At 39.0% G+C, this 9,951-nt stretch overlaps 1 protein-coding gene across 1 annotated transcript in view; it reads right to left on the minus strand.

Moving 5' to 3' along the window:
• The window catches only part of LOC103800005 (sorting nexin-18-like), a gene marked incomplete at its 5' end in the record, with an annotated part of 18,072 nt that overhangs the window by 7,757 nt on the left and 364 nt on the right, over positions 1-9,951 (minus strand). The window contains one exon of the mRNA XM_009072365.1: positions 9,802-9,951. This exon is cut by the window's right edge and continues 364 nt beyond it. Within this exon, the coding sequence (XP_009070613.1) occupies positions 9,802-9,951 (150 nt within the window). The remainder of the gene's footprint in view (positions 1-9,801) is intronic.

Consider the following 9,951-nt stretch of genomic DNA (forward strand, 5'->3'; position numbering starts at 1 on the left):
GCTACATTGACAGATTACTTTCGTAAGAATGCTCCGAGCACTGATTAACAAAAGAAGCCTACACTAAGATTCTGAAAATTCTTTACATTTTCTGGCCAAGATTTAGAATGAAAAGCAGCATAATGGGACTTTGCCTGAAATTAAAACCAGAAGACTTCTTCAGTAGAGACTGAACTGTATAAAAGAAATGTCACAGGGAAAAAGTTACAATTATTAATGTAGTAATGAGTTGCTACTTTAAAATCTGATTTTACAGCTTTACACTGAAAAAAAATGTGATCTCCAATATCAAAGGCAAAATTCTGAAGCCACTTGCTCTTTGGAAAGTGCCAACACAACAGAGTTTTCAAACCCAGTGTTTTGAATTCAAAGATCATATTCTTTGCCTTTAGGGTGCAAAACCACTTTAAAATGTTCTATCTTCCATAGCGGGATGTCACAAAAATAAAACTCAAATGCATCAAACTGCAATTATTTTCGTATTATGAGGGGTTTGTAAGTACATGAAAACAGCTATAATGCTTTTAGAATCTGTAGCCTAACAATAGTGTAAGAAGTTTTATTATATTGTCACTCATGGCTCAAAAACAGCCCAGAATAAAAATCTAGCCTCATAAATTACAGTCCTGTGCTGACATCCAGATTAACACTGACTGACTTCAGGGTTATTAACGTCAGACAGAATTGTTTGTTCTTTCAGTTACCCTGTGCAAAGCTCACTAAAACCTGACACTCAGAGACACAATCTTCAGTGCAAAACGAAGTCACTTTTTAATCTACGCAATTCAGAGATCACACACAGATAAAACAGTCTTTGCTAGAGATTTCAGAAAGTTAATTAACTGCAGCCTCATCTGGTCTTAACAGATGGATTGATTTAATTGATATATATAAGCGATTAACAACAATGTTAGAATGCACAGTGTCAAGTGCCAGTTTTAAAGAACTACCAGGGCTAATGGACACTACACCTCTCTAATATTTTTTAAAAATTTAAATAATGCAGTTATGAGGCCTGATTAGACCCATTGAGCATACATCTGCCAGTGGGAGAACACACACAGAGGATGAGCATACATGGCCAATTTATTTATCCAAACCTAGAACGATTGTAATCATACCTATGCATGTCCAGAGGCTTCAAAATGATTATGCTACTTCAGAAATATTTAAATTATCACACTGGCAATGTGCATTTTGGTTCCAGAGTTCCCTGGAGGAGCCGACAGGCTTTGGTGTGCAGCACCTCCAGTATGAATGTTTTGTGGGGTCATGCTACATTGCTGTGTGAGCACATGTCATAATTTGCCCTTGGAACCATTAATAGCAGGAGGTGAGACCAAGATAGTAAAATAAATGAAAGAAACATTACAAAACTATCAATTTATTGCATGCACTGCCCCACATAACACCAGCAACAAAACACCCCCATAGTGCTAGGTAACCACATATAAAAAATGTGCAAAATCAGATGCAAGTTTTCCATTCAAATCTTGGATGCAGTGACTCTAAAACTAATGTTATCTTTTGATGTACCATACACCATGGTGTTTTAAGCAAACAAATGACCTTATTTTAGCCACTAAAGCATGTTTAAACTGTGTTCATTAATAGTTTTGACTTTACAAGTACCTACAGCGATGTCTGAAAGGAGGTCTGCCAGGAAAAGTTTGATCTTAAAATCCAGCTAAACTATGTATATTGCTGTCTGTTATCACAAATAGAGTGGTTTGCACCTCAGCCTGAAAGGCATTCACTAGGTGATGCGGGTTTTTTCTCACTTCTAAGGCATTCTGTACTTTTTGGCATTCAAAAGTACCATTTAAGGAGTTTTTCTTTGGTATGGCTTCAGCTGAAAGTGCAGAGTGGCGGGACAGAAAGGAGTGGAACTTAAACTAGGCCTGTGACCAGAAACACAGTACATTTGCCCATTAGAAAGCAAGTCATGTTTTTTAAGAACACACTTGAAAACTGAAACAATTGCCATTTGCAGAAGTAGCAAGATGAAACCTTTGGGTCACTTGCAGTACTTCTCACTACTTTTCATCTAAACGGGGCATGATATGAGTTTTAAGACATAACTGTTTTCCCTGATTTGGAGTTGGTCTATTACAGTTCAGTCACCACAGGCTCTGAACGCCAGCTTTTCCCAATTAGATGCTAAACCTGGGCGTTCTTTGTTAGAATGATGCTAGAGACTGTTAATGGCTTTTGTAAATGCCCTGCTCATAATGCTGACTTCAGGACAACAACCATCAGAAATGATGCTGTGCATGCATGAACTGGTTAAAAACATATGAACAGAAATGCCTCCTCCTCCTCTCCAGAATAGATGTAAGGATCATTCTATTAAATGGTGAGTTCTTTAAGACTTATGGTCTGTGGGTGGGCAGGGGAAGATGGGTAACACTGCATATCAACACCCACACACCATTACTGAGAGAAGCAAATGCAGGATCCACCGACCCTTACATTAATTCTTTACTGGGGCTCCATGAAACTCCTGTTCTTCTCTGTAGAGGAAAGAACAAGCACAATTTATGGTGTTTCCTTGTCCATAATCATGTGCTTAGCTTCACTACTGTCCTAAGATGAGCAAATACAAGATGCATAGACAGTTTAACACAAATTCATATGAAAAGAGTCAAGATCCAAATGACATGCAGATACTGTTCCATGCTTGCCTAGTACCCTTTAAACACCCTCTCTTAGAAATCTGAATGCTGCAGTTTCTCTGTAAGGACAAAAAGAGGCAGACTTCTTGTTACGGTGGAAAAAAAATTCAAGGTAAACCATCATTAATGCAACCAATTAAAATATATAATATAAAAGCCAAACACGTGAACATTATGACAAAATAATGCTATAAGCATATTATACAAGAGATTAGCTCTGCAGTAAACACTGCCAGTTAGCCAGCACAGCTATTCAAAATCAGTAAAATTCTGAAAAAAAATTAGTATAGTAAGTTGTTTTTACCATCGGACAACAAATCCATGTAAACTCCCAAACACAGCACGAATCTGCTTTTCACATTATTAATGAACGAACTGCACGTAGGCATAAAACAGGCAGTTTAGTTCATTATGATTATAGAAATTGTCCACCCACTACGTTTACCTACCTAAAACAAAGGCTTTAACCATCACACTTCTTCCTGCTCTGCTACAGTAACAACTCAGAATCACTAGCAAGAACTGAACAGATTATTTAAATCTATATACTGTCACTAATATACATATCAATGCATATACTGTCACTAATGAGATTTGAGTCCAAAATTTAAGCCATGCTTTTTATGAGGTTTGTTTGGTAGTTTTTGGTTTGGGTTTTGTTTTTTTCTTTTTCATTTTATTTAAATCCTCATATGGCCTTCGTGAAAGATATAAACAAGACTGAGTCGAAAGCATGTGACATTTGTTTGCTCTAGTCTGCTGATCAGACTCGTGTTTTGGGGGCTGAGCCAAGTGTAATTTTTTTTTTAAAAATTAGAATTTTCAAATTCTGCACTATTTGAACCAGACACTTTAAAATACACAAGGTACCAGCTGGATAAGTTCATACAGTCTGCACATATTAACTTGGCATTTTAACTGTTCAAACAAAGTCTAACAATGAAGTCATGGAAAGATGCTGGAAAGGCTGAACCATGTCCTTGTTTCAAAGGTGACTTGCAAAACAAAAAGTCAGCCAGCTTGTTTGTTTTTGATAAGGTGCTTACAAAGAATTGGAAGAGCTGCAGGAGCTTCTTTCCGTTTTCAGTCTACCAATTCTTGCCTCCCGTTTGGATGGATGCCCTTCCAGCCAGACCAGGAGCACTCTCAGCCACAAGAGAATCATCTCACTGTTTAGATTTTTCAAATGTTTCAAGCTTAAAAGGTATTACACAGGTTTTGAAGTTACATTGCTTCTTTCTACAACATAACTTTTGATTCTTCAATGTCTACATTGTTCTGCTACTCCTTAGCTACCCACAGGGTTTTCCTACTGGACAAGGTTTTACTGCCTGCAGTGAATAAGAGGGAGAGCACCAGAGATGGCAATGCACTGTCTGTGGTCAAACCTACAGGTATGAGCTCTGATTGAAACTTCTCCAGCCTGTGGGGACTAAGAGGGTACACCGGAAAGACTCTGTGGTGTGCAGCAATGCATGCAGTCTCTCCCACGGGAGGAACAGTCATACCCTTCCTCTGCTACCAGCTGGTTTTGAAAAAAAAAAACCCACCAGGTTTTTATGAGCTATTAAATGTCTCTCTGCCCTTGAATGTGCATGATATCAGGCTATCAGGGTTCAAAAGCTAACAGGAAAGAAAATTATCATGATGGCATAAATCTTGCTGCCTTAGAAAGCTATAGAGACTGCGGGGGAATGGAAGAGAAAAAACAATCATACTTTAAAAAAAACCCATGCATCTTTTAGACAGACAGGGTAGAGAAGTCCTTTTTTTCCTCTTCCTGTTTAATCTTCTTCAAGTAAAGTATTGCTCAATTTTAGTCTTGTTTACTCTTGCCCTCTGATTTCACACACACCAAGGAAGCTGTAACTTTATACAGTTTCTAAATGTGAAGGTTCTTTCACATTTTACCTATTTAAGCATCTCAGTTTCCTTCAGATTACCTTCCAGTGCTGGCAGGCAATATTGGGTGATGCAGCAGCAAGCAGGCAATGCTACATCATCACTGTAACTAACAGCAGTGAGGAGCCTGATAGGGAAAAAAATACAAGTCATCCTGGAGCAGTCCATCCTGTCTCACCAAAGTCCTCACTTAGATGAAGTGCACGTACCCATCTCTCTTTACTGTTGTAAGGGTCATCTGGCTAGAATTACAAGCCTAACTCCTACCCGTCAGCTACTTGCATTGAACTCCATGCAAAGTGTATGTACCTGAGGGGCAGAGGGGAAAAAAACCAAAAGGTGGTAAAAGGAAAAACAGGGATGGAAAAGTCATGTCTGCACAACAAATTAAAGAGATTAGGAAGCGGGCATGAGAGATAAGCACTGTGATATAAAATTTCAGGTGTCAATATTAATCAGTCTGATTTCATGAGCTCACATAATCCTCCTTCCCTCTGGGGGAAAAAAAACCCAGAAAAAGCTGAAAATGTTACAGAGTTCCAGGTTTCAGTGCTGTTTAGGTTTTTCTGATGCTTGAAATTTTGCTGAATTTCCAGCTGAAGTGATTTTTCACCCGCAATTTTGTCAGATAGTCTAAAAACACACTCAGCACATTCTTCAGGGCCAACCTCTAGATTTAAATTTGCTTCGGGTAAATAAGACCATTTGCCTTATTTCAGTTTTCACAAACAGAGATCAAGAAGCAAAGAGGTCATTCAGATTTTTTAAAAAAATAATTCTCTTAAATCCTGGTGTGCAGAGGAAATGGAACTGCTGCCTACATCTTAGGAAATATTTACACCACTTTTTCAATCTGTTTTGCAAACATTAACATCATAATGTTAAGAGAAAGAAGAAATATGGAAAGCAGAGATGAAACGGCATGTCAGTCAGTATTTCTGACACTTTCAGGAATCACAAGAGGCCAATTATACTAATTCCTCAAAAAAAACTTTAAAGAAAGAAATCCAAAACATCCCCAACTTCTCTACTCTCACTAAGCAAATATGAAGGCAAGATAGCCAGACAAGAATGAGCTGGAGTACTATCATATGCTATCTCCAACTCTCACAAGTGCCTGAGTTTTCTGAACCTGAACTTGCATGGGCCTGCAGTGAGCATCTGTGTGGAAGATTACTGAAGTAGGAAGATCTCATCAGTTGAGTGAAGCTCTAGCAATTAATATTTGAAAATTATTTCACTTAGAATGCATAGGGAATTTCCATAAGTAGACCTTAAAAACATAGAAAAGAAGGTATTATCCATTACAAATGAGTTGGGAGCCTGCTTTTTTTCTCAACATTACAACAACCAAATCCAGTATTTCTTGAAAGACATCAGTTCTGCAATACAAAATTACAAAAATGCAGCTTAGTTTTTGAACCTACAGAACTTAATATCCCTCTTCTACATATGTTTTGCTGGAGGCTAAAGAAAACTGAGTACAAATATATCTGCCTAACATACTTGTATCTTCCATTCCAAAAAAACACGTGTATGCATAGGAATATTTTCATGCAAGCACTTTAGGAGCATTTATCTAAGAGGAACTGGGGCCTAGATTCATAAAGCACTTGGGTATTTAAAAGCTTAGACACCACTCTGCCATCATCTACCCATACAGGCGCCAGTTTTCTCCTACTCCCTTAGCTTTCCAAATAAAACCTATAAAACAAGTTGTCTGTAAGGGAGGTATGCCTTGGTACTGATAGGCTCTATGCCAGCCTCAGTGGGACTCTCAAATCAAGTATTTCCAGATGGAAATGTGAGGTTTCCAACTTGGCACATTCTTTGTGGACTGGAGCAGACATGAAACCAGGTAAGATCTCTCACAAAGCACTGACCAATTGACTCTCAACTGGCATGTGGTGCAGGAATGTTCAAATCCTTCCTCTATCTCTCTTGAAGCACAAACTTTAACTCTTCCTTTACTACAGAAAATTCCTTAAACACTGGGTACTCAGGATGAAAGAGGCAGAGGGAAAGGAATCTTCTAAAATCTCCTCTTGAGCTATTGCCATTTCATGAAATACAGTATCAATAAGATAGTAAACAGTTTGAAAATATTTCCATGGTCCATTGGTTCTTATGTTTTACACAAATTACCAAAATGTCCATCCCTTTCTGCACACTTCAGACCATGTATGATGGATGTTCTCAGCACAGAAGGCAGAAAGACCTGGATCCCAGTGCAATTAAAAAAAGCACAACAGTTAACAGATTTTCATGCTAACATGCAGACAAAGCAACAGCAAGGCTTACATGGCTTTGGTTCATAATTCTAGGGAAAAAGACAAAGCCCACATGGAGGGAAACTTTTGTCTCTGTGTTTCTTTTCGCAGAAGTTGCAGAAATGATTAAAAAAACCCTGACATGCAGACTTCTCAGTCTATACCACAAAACACACTTCCAAATCACATACAGCAGCTGTTCAACTATCTCCAGTACAGAAAAACCGTAACAGGACAACATAGCTAAATATTCTGTACAGAGACATGGGCATGTTTTGGGTACAGCTGCCTTTACTTTTTGGTCCTTCTCAGGGCTAGGGAAATATAGCCTTGTTTTTCATCTGAAGGGGACAATATATTTGCACTACATAGGGGGAAAAAAGGAGCACTACTCCTAACTTCAGGGTTCATCTTTCTAAAGGCATGGCCACACAAGCAATGTTACCAATCAGGCTGCTGCTTCTACCACCTATAGGGGCACTTTGGTGTCATTTTACTGCACAATGAGGTTGTACACTAGAAAATGAAACCCTTGAAGAAAGACACGTCAGCTCTATTTTTCAGACAATCTATTATCACCAACAGATATTTGTATAGTCTATAGAGACAATAATATTTCTCAAAACTGGCAATCATCCCAGACAATAAATTTACAAGAAAGCCTTTGTGTTGTAAGAACACCAAACAGTTCATATTTCCATCTGAAGATTACAGTTTGGAACTGAAAAGTTGTATCCTGTTACAAGTAATTCTTGTAAAAAAACAACAATGTACTGTGTGTAAAAAAAAGTCTGTCATTTTGTCTCTAGTTTGCTGTTTTGTAACAGGAACAGTAACAATGCTCAACCCAGTTCTAACGCTGTTCCTATCATGGACGGGGACCTCCAAGAGACAAACCTCTCAAGCCCATCTTCCAATGGCTAGTGTGTACCATAGATAATGCTGTGCTAAAGGCAGCGCTAGCCCAGAGGTGCAGGAGCACTAATAGCTGTGGCAATTACAGACATATTTTTCTCCAAGCTGCTCCAGGACAGTGCTCTGGCCCAAAGTCAACTCCACACACATCATGCCCATGCAGTGCTCTGGTGAAAGCTTATTTACATGAACTTTCCCCAGTTCAGCACAGTAAACCTAACCAGTAGGTACAAATTCAAACAGAACTATAAAAGAGGGATGAGTCCAACACACACCTTATTATTCCCAATCTTCTCTTCAAAGTCTCACTTCCAAAAACACTTCAGTGAAGAACTCCACATAGCTTTAAATCTTGAGGATGTATAATTTAAATAGTATATATAATCTGCTGGTTTTTTCCACCTAATAAACAAATCTGTCCCTTTATTTCGTTCCAGAAGCTTTCAGATAATCCTATTACTAGCTGACAACTCACTTTAACAACCTCTGCTCTCAAACAGGAGGCATTGCCAGGGCCACCCTTCTCTCCAAATGGAACACACTTGAAAGCTGTTATCAGAACACAATGCCACAGCAGCCTGCAGAACAGCTCCTCAAAGGTTAGACTGCACACTTCCCTTCTGTCTTAAAAATAATATTAAGGTTGTGTAAGCTTCCACTCACAATTTTCAAGATTCAACAGCCAAATGCAAGTCTGACTCGATGCATGTAACTTTTATGAAAAGCTTATTTTCTCAAATAACAACAAACTGTGCGCTTTGTAGCAGCTCTGTTACCTCAGATGTTACCAGCAAAAATGCTTACCTCCGGAAGGCTGCCTTTTTCACCTGTTGGAAAAATTTTTCCAATCCCTTTATTGTCTAACTCAAGGTACAGTTCCAGATGCAAAACCCCTGAGACCATCACATAAGGGCAAAAAGGCAGATTCACCAAGGTGACAATTCACTCAGGATGCAGAACACCACTTATTAACCTCCAAAATAATTTTCAACAAAGCTCATGTGTTTCTGCAGGTAAGTTACAGACACCCATTTCTGCAGAGCATATGTGATGTTTCCTTGGTCTCTTTTACAGCTCAAATCCCAACACTCTCTTTCAACCTTTGAGTTGAAAACTACAGATATGGAATATAACAGCAAAAGAGTGAATAATGGGCTTATCGACACACAGTGGTAAAGAATGTATGACCAACAACATTAATTTAACAGCAGAAACTCCACATACATAGTGCTACAAACTTCTGTTTATCTGAACAAGTGCCACTAGTTCTGTAGCAGATATTTTTCCATTTTTGAGTTCCTTTCCTTCTGAGAGATCACAAAGCCCCTTACAAAGAGCAATCTGAACCGGAAAAACGTGTTTCAACTGGAAAGATGCTGAAAGGATAACAGATGAGCAACATCTGTTTATGACAGTGAGGGCAAAGGGTGAACAAGTCCAACTAAGAACACTGTGGCAGACCATTATTCTTTCAAAGGGATCAAGAGAGTTTAATGCATGGCCTCACTGAGAAACCCCAGCAGCTGTAAACATCTCACCTGGCTGTATGACGCTGCAAAATGCACACATGGCCACAAGCATCTCAAACAGGGTTGGTCAGTCAGAGGGCTGCTTGCAGCTTCAGATTATTTCATATTCACTATCTACTGTATCAGAGATTTAAGATACCTAACAGACATCAGAGTAATAGATGTTTTCATACCATTTGATTTCCAGGGTTTGTAAACAAGCCCATTAATGTTTAATGTATCAGCAGTATAGGTAGACGTGGTTTCTTTCAGGGAGACACAGGCAAATGCAGCAACCTCTGACCAGTAAAACTCCCAAATATGCCTAGACCTTTGGCACAGAAGAAAAATTGTCACTGATGTGTTTTTTGTATTTTTAGCACAGGTTTATCTGAGTAAACACAGAAAGATTTAACCCAAGGACAGCAAGCCAGACACAGGGCAAATGTAACCCCTGGCCCCTTCATCTGTCGCATACAACTGATACATGAAACGTAAATTGTTGCAGAAAACACATAAGGGTATTATTACCTTTCTGGACGTGGATGATGTCTGGAAAGTTGGCCAAATGCCCCTGATACAGCGCTAACAAATCCATCACAGGATCTAGGTCCTGCCGGGGCTGATCCGCAAAGAGGTCCCCGATGGCATCATAGGCTTCTGCAGTGAAGGCTATGGCTT

This window comes from Acanthisitta chloris, unplaced genomic scaffold (genome assembly GCF_000695815.1).
Source record: "Acanthisitta chloris isolate BGI_N310 unplaced genomic scaffold, ASM69581v1 scaffold31823, whole genome shotgun sequence".
In the NCBI taxonomy this organism is placed as follows: domain Eukaryota; kingdom Metazoa; phylum Chordata; class Aves; order Passeriformes; family Acanthisittidae; genus Acanthisitta; species Acanthisitta chloris.